Genomic DNA, 16,710 nt, shown 5'->3' on the forward strand with positions numbered 1-16,710 from the left:
TAAATACGTCATAGATCAGTGGTTCTCAAACTTTTCAGGCCGCAACCCCCCAACATAATCTAATTTAATTTGAACTGGAGGCCCTCCACCTTGACAAGCACTTACATTACATTTAGTTTGTCTCGGTTCCACAGATAAATTAAATCTAAATCTACAAGCTCCGCTATATTTTCAAAATCTTTGCCTCTTACTTATTATTTGAAACAGACTTATAGCATGTCATGTCATGTCATGTCATGTCATGTAATTTAGACAGCACAATAATTGCATTGTATATAGTCATAGCACTTCATAGTACATGTGTATAGCATAGTATAGTAAATATGTATAGTTTATATGTATAGTGTCATTATGTAGATATGTTCTAGTTACTGTACGTTCTTAGCTTACGCATGTTTCATGATAAATGCATTTTATATGATGTATTCCCATGCTTTTTTGTTCTTGCCTAATTAAGTCAAGTAATTCGCTCCGGATTAAGAGCGTCTGCTAAATGCCTAAATTGTATTATCATTTGACATTTGTTTGTTGATTACTTTTGATGAAGTAATGACAAAATAAAAGATCATGTGGGGGTCCCCAACCCACAGGTTGAGAACCACTGTATAGATAGCTAACTGATGCCACTAGTCAGTGATCTGTTCCCATGCGCATCCTCAGATCCACATGATTGCATTTTTAATAACAGACCATATGAGTCATCTATGTATTATCTTTCCATGGTTCCTATATTAAAAGGTTCTGGTGAGCATGGAAGGAAGCAATGAAACGGTGACCTGTGAGGATTGCACGCTGCAATCTCATAATACGAGATATGCTTATTGCATAAGATAGTTGTTTTTAATGTGGGGCTGGCTGAGAATTTTGCAATTCTTTGACACACATGTACAGTATGGACAGACACAGCTGTCAGCATTGAGTCACATATTCATAATGCAAACAGTGATTTATTTTTCCATGGCATGGAAATGCTTGAGAAGCCCTGGCATAAGCTTACACTGCCAATAAAATAAATAGGTTATAAAATAATTATGTACTCACATATTCAGCTGAGTCACCATATTCCCACTGTGCAATGGAAGAGCATAGAAATATAGAGCAGAGAAGAAGAAAAAAGATAATAATTAGATTATATGCCGTAATATGGATGCCAACTTTCTACGCAACCAACAAACCAACAAACGTCCTACCATTAAAATAAATCAATTACATGGAACAGTGCAATACCAAAAAAATGCATTGCTAAAAAGAAGCAGCCAAAGACATTATCCTTGCTCTGAGGCAGAAACATTGTATCTCCTAATTGATATTTCTTTCATACTGTAAATTAAAGTCCTATTTGATTAGTTTTTCGTATGATGTGTCACATTTTTTATTTGCAGCATTTGCGGAATTTTTTATTTGACGATATATATTTACAAGAACGTGCTGTGACTAATAACTACAGGTTTATTTCTGAAAGGTTATGGTTTTTTGGACATACAAGGTCTGGGGCCGACAGGCGGAGGCATTAAGCTGGCCTTCTTCTAATAACACAGAGCAGTAAATCATCATACAGTAAGTGTTGTTGCTGGGATCCTTTATAGCCATGCTATTGATTTTTATTTTAACAAGCATCCCTGTCCGGAAAATAGCATTTTTTTTTGTAGCACCGGTACGTTAACGTAACAACATTGTGGGCTGCAGCTCTCTAGAATGGCCTCCCAGAGGACCCGAGGCTATAGCTGAGAGAATGTTGGTATTTTAAAACGCAACACAACATTTTAGCTTGGCTTAAATAGCCCTGTATCCCCCATAGCAATCAGTTACAGGGGTCTCCCCATCTTGCCAGTACACATAAAATACATTTTCAGCTCAGGAACCTCGTCCAACCAGGAGAGAGAACTCATACAGTGTAATTGGAAGTGATTAAAAAATAAAATAATAAAACAAAGTTCAATTTAATCTGATAAATGTGTTCTCTCTCTTGGTTGTAAGACAGTCTGAAAATGTGCCCGGAGAGACAGAACAAACACTCTATAGCAGTGATTACTACTAGAATATACTGTAGAGCTTTTAATTTTAAAAATACAATCTTTTGTTTCTGCGATTTTCAGCATACAAGTGTAAAATCAGGCGTTATGATTACGTCGATAGAATCAACTGCAGATTAAAATCGTTATGATATTGGTCGACAACTAACTTAACACTAAAACAACACAAAAACATTTCAGGTACTCATTTGAGTAGAAATAGAATACATTTTATTCAAAAGACTAAAACTCAAAATCAACACTGCTCACAGTAACTTTAACCAGAGTGTGGACCACAGTGTAAATAAGCTCTCAGGTTTCATTAATGTTGCATGTGTGGCGTTGTTTCTTGTATTGTGTACATTGTGCTGTGTATTGTGTTGTTTCTTGTATTGTGTACATTGTGCTGTGTATTGTGTTGTTTCTTGTTGTGTACATTGTGCTGTGTATTGTGTTGTTTCTTGTTATGTACATTGTGTTGCTGTGTATATGCCGTCTCTGCCGTCTCCTCATTGTCTTTGATCTCACCGCTGTGTTTTTCGTTTGTTTGATTATTCTACATGTTCTATTATGTAAAGCGCTTTGTTATGCATTTGATTGTATGAAAGGTACTACAGTATATAAATAAGGTATAAAGTATAATACACTATAATCCTCGCTGTCCGCCAGAAACCAGCTAAATCAATTTTTCAGCTTTATGATTTATCTTTTCTTCAAAAAAATCAATACTATTGAACACCCCACCCCGTCTGTCTGTTGGTTAAAAAAAGTATTGAAGCAATGAAAGTATTAAAGTGTTTCTAACAAAACCTCCTAACTTCATTGGACTCTCAAACTGTCTGCTAAACCAGCTAACTCCACCCCCTCTCCCCCTCTCATGCAAGTTTTCGGCCTGTGCCGTGGCTCAGTGGTCCAGGTACCATGGCTAGTAATCCAGTCTGGCAGTGTGCCGCGGGTTCCGGATGGCCATTACTGCATGTCACCCCCCCCCCCTCTCTCTCCCCATTTTCTGTCAGCCTACTTACTGTCTTTCCCTCTATAAAAAATATAAAATAAAGGCGAAAGCCACAAAAAAACATTAAAAAAATATATACATATGGTTTTCCTCAAAAAAATTTTTTTTCATTTCCTGAAAAATGAACATTTAATTTGGAGTTAGGTGGTTTCTGCCTGACAGCAGAGATACATAGGTGTGTTTGCGTGTGTACTGTATGCCCGCGCAAGCAAAGTAAGCAAGGCAAGGCAAAAAAGTGTGTGTGAGTGTGAGAGAGAGAATTAAATGGCTGCATCACCTGAGAGTCCTCTATGAGGATGTCCTTGATGAGGGGCTGTCCTTGGGCTTCGCCATAGTTCATTCTCACATAGTGCACCTGGTAGCCTCGGATTTGCCCGTGCTGACGCTCGGGCGCCGGTGACCGCCATTTCACCTTAACGGCCGAGGCGTTCACAGTCTCCGCCTCCATGCCTCGTGGAGGGCCGCTGGGAACTGGACATGCATTGTTGGATAGAGGTCAAAGATCACAGGCGACGGGGGCCGATAAAAACCTCTTGGGCGATGCGAGCGCTTTTAAACAGAGCCTGATTTAATATTAGAAATTGATTTGTTCTGGGGGCAGGTTGGGAAAAAATGTTCAGCAGATGGAAAGGATTTAAGAAAAACCACCCTCTAAAAACAGACTATAAGTTGCCCTGAGGTCTGGGGGGGGGGTGAAAAAAGCCAAAGAAAGAAAAAAAAAATGGACGAGCTTGAGGAAAAAACATTGGATTAAAAAACGTGGTGGATAAGAAGCAAATGCAGAAAAAGATAATAATGACAGATAGAAAATGATTTCTGGCCCCTGGGCAGAAAACGGTGGCAGGCAGTCAGAGAGAAAATACTGTTATCAAGAAAAACCTCTCTCATGCTGCCAAGAACGCCATGCCCAAAATGTACTGGGAGAAAAATTCAAGCCACCTCCTGCTTATCGTTATCTGATTGACCCGATGGGTAAACACTCCAAACAAGGCCTGGCTGGGGTCGGCAAAACATATTTATTATTATTATTATCAGTGGACGGTGGAAGAAATACTGTTACAAGTAAAGTAATTCTGTATAAAAAATATTACTTGAGTAAATGCACACATGTATTGCCATCAAAATATACTTAAAGTAAATCCTTAATTAAAAAAATTGGCGTCGTTTAAAATAGAGCCAATGTATTAATAATCTAAATGTGCAATGCAAATGTCAAATGATTGAGTACAATATTTGCCTCTGAGATGTAGTGGAGTAGAACTATAAAGCGTGAAATGGAAAAACTTTTTTTTTTACAGTACCTCAAAATTCTAGTACTGTACTTTAGTGAATATTACTTAGTTACTTTCCACCACGGAGTATTACTGTATGCACTGTAGTGTGCATGGAAGTGCAAAGCACAACCCACAGATTGTGTAGCCGCAGAAGTATTGCAATGCCAAAGAGAGAAGAGAGTAAGTGAAGCAAAGCCAAGGTCTCAACAAAGGTTAAATAAAACATTGGTTGTACTGTACATGACAAAGCGTGGTCTATCTAGCCATCGCACGCAGGGACTACAGTTGTGACAGTATCTTTCCACAAGGGTGTTTAGAGGTTAATCCAACCACATCCTCCTCAGTCAAAAAGAGTCAAGAAAGCATGGGAAAAATGTGAAGGAAGACGCTGCTAAAAAAGGCTCTAAAAAGGCTTTCGGGTAGAAAAAACAGAGGGGAAGAAAAGGTCTGCCGGAAGAAAGGGGATGCTGTTATGAAGACAACAGGGTTGAAGGAACAGCGGGGAGAGGCTCTGGTCTGGTGGTGATCCTATTGTTGTGAGTGAGGGGAGGAGAACAGAGTCGGACACTTTAATAGAAGGCTTTTTGGGCTGCAGTTCGAGGCAGGGATTTGGACGGAGACAATGGGTTTATTTACCAGGCGGTGCAAAACTTGCTGTTAGTTTGGGGGCTGCGTTGAGGCCATTAGTACAACAGCAGCAGGAGGGTCAGCGGGAAGCCATTGTTAGTGGGCTGGACAAGACAACTTTTGTTTTCATGGGGACATACCATCTTCCTCGGTGCGGATAAGCAGCTGTAAACTTTCCGGTCCCTCTCCAGCTTTTGTCAGTGCCCGGACCGTCATGCCATACTCTGTCCATTTCTCCAGGTCTTCCAAGAGGTAGGAGAAGCGCTCCGGCGGAATTCCGTCAATTCGTCTGGACGTTTTGTTGCCCTCCGTCGCGGAGTACCGGATGGAATATCCCACAAGCACTCCGTTCTGGAACTCCACAGGGGGCGGAGACCAACTTACCAGGGCGCTGGTGGAACTTGGGCTGAGGCATGTGACCTCTTGGGGAGGTGCAGAGGGCACTGGGTTGGCCAGTTTTTGAGGAAGCGGGATTTTGTTTGGGTAAATGCGATTGGTTGTGTGTGTGTGTGTGTGTGTGTGTGTGTGTGTGTGTGTGTGTGTGTGTGTGTGTGTGTGTGTGTGTGTGTGTGTTGTTGGGTTGTTGATGAGCGGAGAGGGTGAGAGGGAGTGAGGTTTTCAGTGGAGGTAATGGGGGATGAGAGTGAGCAGATGAGAAGACAGAGAACAGAAAACAAAGAGAAAATAAAATGAAAACAAAACACTAGAGACCAAGAAGTGCTAGAATATGGCCTTGTGTGGACAGAAAGCAAGATGACCAAACAAATATACTGTCAACGGTCAACTTCTACTGATTAGAATGTTGACTGGAAAAACCAATGGGAATGAGTGAATGGTTTAAAAGATAATGTGCAACAAACAAGCACTACATTAAACACAGAACGTACCTGTTGATAACTTACTTCCTCGTCCTCACAGCCTATACTAAAGCCTCTGTGTCTGATCCATGACGTACTGTAACTACTGGCCTTACCTTTTAGTCTTTAGTCATTAATGTGGAACAGAGCTCAGATTCAGAGTACTGCATGGTGCCTCACCACTGAACCAGAGAGTGGGTCGTGGACACATCTTCTTTACAGCTCACGAGAAAATATCCCTTTATGTTTTGTTTTCAAAGTTTTGTTTTTTAATTACTTCTAAATAACCCCCCCCCCCCCCCCCACACACAATAAATGCAGATTTCTTCATGAATTAGGAACTCATTCAGTGATTATTTTCCTCAAGAAATTCATAAATAAATAAGAAATTACATAAATTAGAAAATAGCCTAGATCTGCTATTTTCACTAGTTTGGGTCCCGGGCAAACGTGTAATGTCTGTTTTGGGTCTCGCCCTGAAAGGTTTGGGAACCAGTGTGTTAAACGGATATGTAGCCTATATGTGAGTCTGAATCAGAGGTCTGTTGATATGTCTGCATTCATACTGGCGCCATTTTGACAAGGCAAAAAACAACAATACCAACTAATCATCATAAGAAAAATATTCCCTTTCTCCTTTTTACTCCCGTTTTCAATCTCCCACGTGTATTCCCATGTCACTGCAGACTCTGACAGTTGGTCCTAAGGAGCACCTGTCTCCATAACATGTGACATCAAGGCCAGCTTCTTTTCAGCTGTCTCACATGGACGTGACCTGTACAAGTTGCCAGAGCAGCTATAGCTAAGCTAGATCGACCCTTCCAACCCATCTTCCCTCCTGCTAAACGTGGCCAGCTGCGTTTGTAGGAATGCCCGGCCAAGCAGGATGCAACGCAGAGATCCTGATGTGCGCACTATGCATTTAGTCACCAAAACATATGTCCTACGGCTATTCTTTCGCGTTTTTTTTGCATTGTCCAAAATTATGCCGTCATTTCTTTCTTTCACTCTGGCACTCTCAGACGCACACCAGGCTGTGTGTGTGTGTGTGTGTGTGTGCGAGGTGGACTTACGTGTCTGCGGGGTGTCTGTGGACACCTCGTTAGTGTAGGCGCCGACGCCATGCTTGCTCTTTGCAGCCAGCTGGAAGGTGTACTTAGAGAAGGGTTTGAGGTTCTTCAGCAGGTAGGAGGTGGTGGGCTCAAAGTTCACCTTCTTCTAAAGACGATAAGAAAGGAGAACGATGTGAAGGAGATGTCACAGTGGTTCTCAACCTTTACTGGATTGGTGGGCTGCGTGCATATTCAGAGCATGTTTGTTTTATAGATGAGGGAATACAGCGACAGAGCAGCAGAACTCAGCAAACATTCAAATCCCTATGTCCATCTTCTTATCTCCCACATCCTCCCATGCAGCCCTATATCTGTCTCACCTCTCATCCATGCAGCCCTATATCTGTCTCACCTCTTCAACACTCATCCATGCAGCCCTATAGCTGTCTCACCTCTTCAACACTCATCCATGCAGCCCTATAGCTGTCTCACCTCTTCAACACTCATCCATGCAGCCCTATAGCTGTCTCACCTCTTCAACACTCATCCATACAGCCCTATATAGCTGTCTCACCTCCTCTGTGTCGTCGGCCCGTCGGTACACCAGCTCGTAGCCGGTGATCTGGTTGTCTGGGCCGCTCTGTGGCGGAGCCACCCAGGACAGCAGGATGCTGGTCTCTGACTTGGCCTCTGCCTTGAAGTCTGACGGCTGAGAGGGAACTACCGGCAGAGAGAGAGAGAGAGAGAGAGAAAGGCAGAGAGGGGGGGATCAAAAGCAAGTAATTTTTTTTGCCACAATACGTACAAGTTTCCCCTCACATCAGATATGTTGAGGGGAAGAGAAGCAAAACAGAACATGCAAGTAAAAATCTGGGAAGAACACGTGACACACAATTTACAATTTAGGCATTTAGCAGACATTTAGCTCTTAATCCAGAGCGACTTACATTAAGCAAGAACAAAAAAGCATGGGAATACATCACATAAAAACATTTATCAAGAAACATGCGTAAGCTAAGAAAGTAACAGTGGAATATCTATATAATGAAGCTATACATATAAACTATACATCTATACTACTATGCTATACATATGTACTATGACGTGCTATGACTACATACAATGCAATTATAGTGCTGTCTACATAACATGCTATAAGTCTGTATCAAATGCTATCTAAGTCTACAGAAATGCTATCTAAGGGGGTGGAGTAAGTGCTATGGGCCATGATGGAGTCTGAAAAGGTGGGTTTTCAGACACACACACACACACACACACACACACACACACACACACACACACACACACACACACACACACACACACACACACACACACACACACAGTTGCCTATATACCTCCCGTCTTGGCTATGATCTGCAGGTCCTGGGACAGAGGTCCGTCCCCCACGGAGGTGAAGGCCAGCACTCTGATGTAGTAGGTCTTATTGGGAGTCAGACCGTGGATGGTGATGAAGTTAGCCCCGCGCACCATCTGCTTCTCCCACTGCAAACACGCACACGCACGCACACACACACACCATCAGTGGTCAATGATATACAGTACTAAGGGGTAATACAGACCGCTGTGAGACTTTTCTCCGCAACGTTCCAACGATTGGAATTTTGACGCATGGCGGTGGTCGCACGCTGAAAAGAGCTATCCTACCGTTATTACGACTGAGTGTGAATCGGGCATCTAGGTAATCTTTGAAGCCTGAACCAGGCTTAAGAAGAACAAAGTGAGCGAACATTAAACACACGCACGCGCACACATGAACACACACACACACAAACACACACACACACACACACACACCTGGTTGACTGGCAGCGTGTTGTCAGAGGTGTAGTAGACGCGGTAGCCCACCACCTGTCCGTTGGCCTCCTCCGGTTCGTCCCAGTGGATGATGGCCGTGGTGGTGCTGAGCATTCTGCCTCTGACCTGCAACCCAACAACAACAGGTGAGCATTCTGCCTTCCGTCAGTGAATGCGAGAATAGCACCACAACAAGCAGTTTGGGGAAAAAAGGTACTCTTTTTTCCAAACTCTGACTTTTAAAGTGATACTGGTATGCTGGCACTGGGAACTGGCCTGGGGTTTATGCTAACAGCTAGCGGTAGAGATAGAGTTAGTAAAAGTATCAATACTGCAATGTAGAACTACTCTGTTACAAGAAAAAGTCAGGAATTCAAATTGTACTTAAAAAACTACTTGTAAAAGTAGAAAGTACTCATTATGCAGAATGATACTTTCAAAAGTATCAAAAAATCTTTTGAAAATAGCACATCTACAAGCTCACAATGAGTCACATCGCAACACACCTCAGAACATGCAAGTAAAATTGTACTTAAGTACAGTTGTCAGTTACTTAATAAATGTACTTAGTTACTTTCCACCACTGACAACAACAACAACAACATGGCTATGTGAGGCTAAGGTCGCTAAGCCATGTAAGCTAATCAAGTTCAATTTAACAAAACACTGAATCAAGTGGCAGCTAATTATTTCCGGAGGGAAATTATTTAGCCGAAGGACATAAACAATTACAAGAGGGGACTTTGTTTTTTTGGTATAGATTCAAAACATGTCTATCTACATCAGGAAAAAAAGGTTTTCTTCTCCTCTATACAGCCTCAATGACAGAGATTCAATCAATGGATTCTATACACATCAGCAGGAGGCGCTGTGGGAGAAAATGTTTTAGTTTTAGTTTCCTATTATTTCGTTTTTAATAATTATTATTTAAAAACATTTTCAAAAAACATTCCCAAAAAAGCAAAAGTTTGTTTTGACAAATTAAAAACAAAATGCAATGGGTTTTTTTTTCCAGTAATTTCACGAAGAAATAAAAGAAAACTCTAGGAAATCTAAGAATAAAATTTGCTCTACAAGCTCACAAAGCCCCAGACAAATTAATTTATCTAATTTCTCTTTTGGGTCACTCACGGGCTGAAAAGTTTGGTTTCACCAGTGGTCAAACCCAAACTGCAACCAACGCAAAAACGTGCATAGTATTTCCTTAGTCATGAACAACGGTAGTTTGTGTAAAGTTTGTTGCGACCATAACCAAACAACACTTCCTGCTTCCTGCCTTCGCAAGGCGGAGGTGAGCCGGCTAACCTGTATGGGAGGTGAGGAGGGGGGCCCTCCACCACACCACTGGTCACTGACCTGTCTGGGAGGTGAGGAGGGGGGCCCTCCACCACACCACTGGTCACTGACCTGTCTGGGAGGTGAGGAGGGGGCCTGCTCGGCCGTGCGGGCCTCCACCACGTCGCTGGAGGGGCCCTGGCCGATGGTGTTGACCGCCGCCACCCGGAAGTCGTAGTGCGAGTACGGGCTGAGGCCGCCCACGCTGTAGCGTGTGGTGGCGATGCCGTCGATCTCCTTGTAGGGGTCTTCTGAGCCTTTGGAGCGATGCTGTGGAGAGACGGCAAGAGGAGAGTTTCCATGCTGTTAATACACGGCTTCTCCAACACACTGGAGAAGAAACATTATTAGTGCAAGAAAGGCGTTTCTATACAAAGACAGTATTGCCCCCGAGATATGAATAAACACTGCTTACTGTACACACTGCTACAATAATCCACTCTGAGCCACACAGTTAAATATTTGCCTCCACAGAGGCAATCATGACTGTGTTGAGTGCATTATTTTCCAATAGCCACACGGCTTGTCATGGATTATGCTTTATCTACACTGTATACTGTAGTAATATAGCTACATAATCCAATGTTGACAGGAGGGAGGGAGGAAAGAAGGATGGAGGGGGAGGGAGATGGAGGCCAGAGAGATATTTTTCACCCATGCAATAACCTGGCCAATGCTCACTGCAGAAACTATTAACCCAATAAAGGCCAGGAACGTGGGATTTCGTTCTATTCTCCTCCCCCCCAGCCTGTGCCAGAACGTGCAATTACGTCTTTCTTTAATGTCATTTAATCCGCTAATTAAAAATATGTTTATTTTTTTTTGCATTTACTAACATGTTAGACAGACTCCACATGGATCCGATGTGCACACGACCGCATGCACTTATTACTCTCTTTTTTTCCTGCTCCAAATGAGCCAAAATCCAGTTTTGGGGAGGTTATTATGCCTCTTCTCACATCCGTGGAAGGTAAACAACACATCGCCTGTCCACCACAGCCTAGACTGAAGCGACTGTGTGTGTGCTGGGGGGCTGCACTTCCTGGTTGCAGACAAGGTTAATTAAACAAGGTTAGGAAGCAAAGACCGTACGGTGGACTCCATGTTGCTCCCTGGAAGGAAAGAAACATGCGCAATGGACTATATATGCAGCCAACACTTCCACGTTCAGCTTCCTTGGTCTCAATTGCGCATGTTTCTTTCCTTCCAGGGAGCAACATGGAGTCTACTGTACGGTCTTCGCTTCCTAACCTTATTAACCTTGGTTGCAGAGGATCTCTTCTTCTACTTTGGTATTTCGCGCATTTGACTGGCACTGGCCACACGATCCCCGCCCTTGTGGTGGGTTGTAACGTGTTAAAACACCAAGTGAGTTGCTCAATATAAGTTGTTACTACCGCATCTAAAATGCTGCTTGTGGGTGTTGTTAAGCTACCTGTATGATGTAGTAGGACACCGGCTCTGGGTTGCCAGAGTCCCAGGTCAGAGTGATGCTGGTCGCAGTTCTCTCTGTCACCACCGGAGTACCTGGAGCCTTAGGTAGAGCTGAGCACATGAGAGCGCGAGAGAGAGAGAGAGAGAGAGAGAGAGAGAGAGGGGAAAGAGAGCGTTGGAGTGAGACAGGGCAAGGAGATAAGGGAAAGTGGGGTAGAAGAAAAAGTGAATATAGATGAATAAATAAAGAGCGGGCACTGTGTGCATGTGCACGTCCACACAGTGCATCAGAGGACACACCAATGGAAACAAGCCCGAAAAGCTCTCTTGGTTTCATCCTTTCAGCAGACCTTGTATTGTACTTCCCTGTGCCTCTCCATGCAAACCGTTAATAAGGTATTTAATCAATCAATCAATTGCTGCACTATAGTTCATTAACAGAAGTCTCACAGCAGGCAAATCAGTGACACTTTCCTCAACAAAAATATGTGTGCTCGAACACGCACGAACATGCATGTGCACACGCACACGCACACACACACACACACACACACACACACACACACACACACACACACACACACACACACACCGAAACAGCGAAACCAACCAACCTTTGACGATGATCTGAGCCACAGCCTCGATCACGCCCAGCGTGGACATGGCCACGCAGGTGTAGTTGTTGGACTGGCGCACGTCCGTCAGCTCCAGGACGTTGCGGCCGATGGGCATGTCGTCCTCGGGCGTCAGGTCCTCCGCGCCCAGCATCCACTTGACGTACGGCATGGGCGAGCCCACCGCCACGCACGTGATGTTGACGTTCCCCCCCGGCATGATCTCGCTGTCGGCCGGCGGGATGGAGAACCTCGGGGGGACACGGCGCACTGGGAGAGAGGAGGAGGAGTAGGAGAGAGGGGAGAGGAGAGAGGAGGAGGCGCGGGAAACGGGCGTTACGAATATGACCTCCGTTCTGCAAACCATCAAGTCGCTTGCCAAATGTAACAGATTGTCAAGCTTGAAAAAATAAATACACGCTGTTGTTGTTAGTATATCAATTAGGCTTGATAATGCATTTTATAAATGTGGACTCAAATGAAGACATTGAAGTGTGAATGTATGATGAAGGTGTCGTGATTAGCCTCACGTAGTAGCCAGACAATGTCACTGCATGGATATTAGTAAGGCTGCACAATATATCGGTATCGTATCGTTATCGAGGTATGATAGATATAGCGTCAATATATCGATATATCGTCGTTCACTTCTAAAGCCAGCAACATCCCTCTGTTTTAGCCTGTGCCCCTCGGAAAATAAACCACCACTCTGTTGCATTGTTGTTAGCCCTGGTCCAGTGCGTTAGCGAACACACATTTTTGAATAAATTAAATATGTTTAGTTTTCAATGTTGCAACACTTAAAATATAGAATATGACATTTTAACGGTATGGCGATATCGTATATCATATTGATATCGCAATTTTTGGCATAAATACTGAGATATTACATTTTGGCCATATCGTGCAGCCCTAGATATTACTTTCGTCCTTCTCAGTGCTAGGATGTTTTCAGTTACAAAAACATTCAAACGGACTCTATTGGTTAGTGTATTAGACCTACAACCAATGCATACTGGGCCCTGGTTGGTTATAGGCTGGTTCCAGACGAATCTGGTTGGTTCCTCACTGCTGCGGAGCGACGAAATCATCCCACAATGGAGCAATGCCAGACCTAATCTGCCTGGGGTCATTTCTTTTGCAAAATATTTGTCTGGCTACTCGAGGCTATAGTGCGTTATATACAGTCGATTATTGTTTAGGCTGTAGATGTTGCTGACTAATGGCTGTGTCTCTGGCGTGCAATGTGGTCTCGGATGTCTCAAAGCACAGGATGCATTCGCTCATGTAGACGTGTACATTTCTACTACGTGCGGTCGCAACAGCACGGGTGCACGGTGTTGATACCACAATGTTTTATTCATGGCGTTTTTGAGGTGCGCTCAATTGAATATTTTATGACCTGAAATGCAACAGAATATTCACCCAAAAAATAAATAAATAAATAAATAAATAAATCAGCAAACACATGCATGCGCGCACACACAGAACACAAACCGCACAACGTGGGATGGTACACAGTAAAATCCTCCAATTAAAAAGGAGCAAAGGGAACTTTACTGTGTAGCGCATGACTCAAAAAGAGCGAGCCGCCAAACACTGACACATGAAACAGGCTGGACACAACACACAGGAAGAACAGAGAATGCTCAGTGGAGGGAAGCAGATGCTGTACCAACCTTCTCGTAGCTCTGGAGAGAGAGGGATGACAGAACGAACGCAGCGGGGAGAAGAGAGAGAGAGACAGAGACAGAGAGAGAGAGAGAGAGAGAGAGAGAGAGAGAGAAAAAGAGAACGTTGGAGTGAGACAGGGCAAGGCGATACGGGAAAGTGGGGTTGTGAAATAGAAGAAAAAGTGAATATAGATGAAGAAATAAAGAGCGGGCAGAGATAGATAGATAGATAGATAGATAGATAGATAGATAGATAGATAGATAGATAGATAGATAGATAGATAGATAGATAGATAGATAGATAGATAGATAGATAGATAGATAGATAGATAGATAGATAGATAGATAGTTAGATAGATAGATAGGGAGGAGAGAACAGAGCAGTCCACTGTCAGTGTGTGTGTTGGATAAAGTACTGTCTGGAGGTCCATCTCCACAGACCGCCTGTCACACTCCCACTGAACAGCACTACAACATTTTACCAGCCCTGCAAGCGTTGTTAGATTCACATCACTGACTCTGTGTGTGTGTGTGTGTGTGTGTGTGTGTGTGCGTGTGCGTGCATGTGTGGGAGGTTTGTCTATTTTGGGTTGGTGTGTGTGTGTACCAGTGGTGTGTGTGTACGTGCATCAGTCAGTGTGTCTGATATAGGCCTGTCTGAAGCATGGGGGCATACGTCTCCAGTCCACTGCTGGCAATCTCCATAGACCTCCTGTTAGACGTCCACTGAACAGCCCAACAAGATTTTACTGCCTCCACAAGCGTTGTTAGATCCACATCACTGACCCCATGTGGGGAGTGTGTGTGCACGTGCGTACGTGAGTGTGTACTGTATGTGTGTGTGTGTTCAGTGCAGGACAGCATTGTGTATGCGCAATGTGCACATTTGTATGTTTTTCTTATTCCTGGAAGCAGAATTGGAGCCAGAAAAGCATGCTATGCTGTTAAGCTCCTTTTTTCTTTTTTCTTCATTCGCTGGGCAGACAGCGAGCGGAGCAGAAGGCCTAGGGAACTGAAATGTCTCAAAGATTTGGTGGGATGGATGAGTGTGTGCACACGCACGTGAGAGAGAGAGAGAGAGAGAGAGAGAGAGAGAGAGAAAGAGAGAGCTGAAAAGGAGTCATATTGCCTGAGGAGCTAAGCTGAACTGCCTGTCTGATGTAGAGAGAGACACACGTCTTAACCAGACAATGATTGGGTTTTTCCTCTCAGGTCCAAAGGCTAATAGAAGAGAGGCCAAAGAGATGAATCATAGCCCGAGTGAAGCATACTGCCCTCCGACCTCCACGGGTAGAAACACGTCTCATTTGAAAACCACACGCGGTGTGTTATTTAATTGAGTGTAAATAAAATGGTCCGGGGAGCAGTCAGTCCATTTGGGTCCCTTTTGACACCAGACGTCAGAGTTAAATGAACACACATTCGGGTCCCGGTTTGGCTTTGTGACATTATGAGTGATGAGCCTTGCTCTGTCGCAGCAGGTCTAATGGCATCCCATGACAAATGCACGTCGCATCTAGAACATATTTCATTGCAACAAAATGAAAAAGAATTAATAATAATAATAGTCAGAGTGTGATAATGTACATGTAGGGCATGTACTTCTTAACGTATTAACCCATTTTGGGCGGGAACCCCTTTTGGTGTTTTAAAAATGATGTTATAATTTCGCTATTGAATTTTTTTTATTATTTTTTTAATCGTAAAAATGCGGCGCAAATCTTTGAATATATATTCTAAAGGTCATATGTCTATGAATTGATTGCATAGGGCCTAAATGGAAACAAGACCGCAAGGATGTATTTTTTGGTGCTATGCTGTTTATACATTCTAATAAACTATTCAATTAATAAGAAATAAAAAAATAGAAATTCTGTGCTGGATTGCGGAGCGGAGAGCCTCTCTTACCTCTGACATACAGATTAGCCGGGGTGGAGTAACGCGTCCCGTCGCTGTTGGTGGCGACGCACTCATACTTCCCCTGGTCGGACTCCTCGCTCAGCTCTATCTGCAGGGCACCTGGACGGACGGACGGACGGACGGACGGAGGACACACAGCCAGAGAACAGAGAGCCATCACACATACAGGGCCACAGGATGTCCGTTAACCGTGCGTTGTTGGCATACATGACATATTAACATAGAAATGGGAAGAACTTGTATTAAGAAGAAAATGAATCTGGTTCGAGCGGTTTTTCGAGGGGGGAGCTTCAGCGAAAAAACAAAACAAGCTGACTCGTGTGTAACCCTGGGCTAAAAAAGGGTCAGTTTTATGGGGAGACGTTAGTTTTCTATCACTGTCAGCAAAAAAATAAAAACAATTAGGGCAAGTTGTGAAGAGAAAAAGGAAGAACATAGGGGTTATAAGACCTACAGAAACAAGAGAATGTTCACGTTCATGCAAGCCAGACATAAATCCGCCAACCAAATCGAAAAATCAGCACAATATACTTTTAGGACCTCGTTGCTGAAAAGTGCAGAGCCATTTCTTTCACAGAGCACAAAATTCAAGTTTTGTTTTACAAGGATATAAAAACTATTGCCATTGGCAATAAGATATCCCCAAACCCCTCACGGATCCACCAAAGGGATCGGGTGTTACTGTGTGATGTCAAACCATTAGAAGACATCAAACCCATTTCCATTAAGGCCAGAAAGAAGACACACAAAAAAAAGGAACGACATACGCAAAGCCTTGGAAAGGGACCGGCGCTTTCTCGCTCCCTGGAAATAGAAAAATTGTCAAAAAAGGGTCATCAAGAGTTTTTTGATAGATGGGGTTGATGGGGATAAGGCAAAAAAAGCGCCCATAAAAAACTTTATCAAAAAAGTGGTTGTTTGGGGCTTTTTGACAGCAATGGGATAGAAAAGTGACAGGAATTTGCATATTTGAATGGTAACAACAAGAATAGGAATGTAATATATGTGCGAGCGTGCATAGTAAAATCCTCTGTGTTAAGTTAACTCCGAGAGTACACAACTGTAGCCACATGGAACCG

At 43.4% G+C, this 16,710-nt stretch overlaps 1 protein-coding gene across 8 annotated transcripts in view; it reads right to left on the reverse strand.

The window, feature by feature from the left end:
- Window positions 1-16,710, reverse strand: part of LOC310858809 (receptor-type tyrosine-protein phosphatase delta-like) — a 192,122-nt gene that overhangs the window by 60,858 nt on the left and 114,554 nt on the right. For 5 of the 8 annotated variants that reach the window (XM_083765086.1, XM_083765091.1, XM_083765088.1 and 2 more), the window contains 12 exons: window positions 15,620-15,730; window positions 13,718-13,729; window positions 12,039-12,308; window positions 11,426-11,535; window positions 10,063-10,260; window positions 8,656-8,781; window positions 8,196-8,343; window positions 7,412-7,557; window positions 6,859-7,003; window positions 5,069-5,371; window positions 3,305-3,498; window positions 1,042-1,068 (listed from right to left, as the gene is read on the reverse strand). In XM_083765086.1, coding sequence (XP_083621212.1) covers window positions 1,042-1,068; window positions 3,305-3,498; window positions 5,069-5,371; window positions 6,859-7,003; window positions 7,412-7,557; window positions 8,196-8,343; window positions 8,656-8,781; window positions 10,063-10,260; window positions 11,426-11,535; window positions 12,039-12,308; window positions 13,718-13,729; window positions 15,620-15,730 — 1,790 coding nt within the window. The remainder of the gene's footprint in view (window positions 1-1,041; window positions 1,069-3,304; window positions 3,499-5,068; window positions 5,372-6,858; window positions 7,004-7,411; window positions 7,558-8,195; window positions 8,344-8,655; window positions 8,782-10,062; window positions 10,261-11,425; window positions 11,536-12,038; window positions 12,309-13,717; window positions 13,730-15,619; window positions 15,731-16,710) is intronic. The other 3 variants (XM_083765092.1, XM_083765090.1, XM_083765087.1) reach the window with 1 other exon arrangement.

Source organism: Protomyctophum parallelum, assembly GCF_964188405.1.
Source record: "Protomyctophum parallelum genome assembly, chromosome: 5".
Taxonomy (NCBI): Eukaryota; Metazoa; Chordata; class Actinopteri; order Myctophiformes; family Myctophidae; genus Protomyctophum; species Protomyctophum parallelum.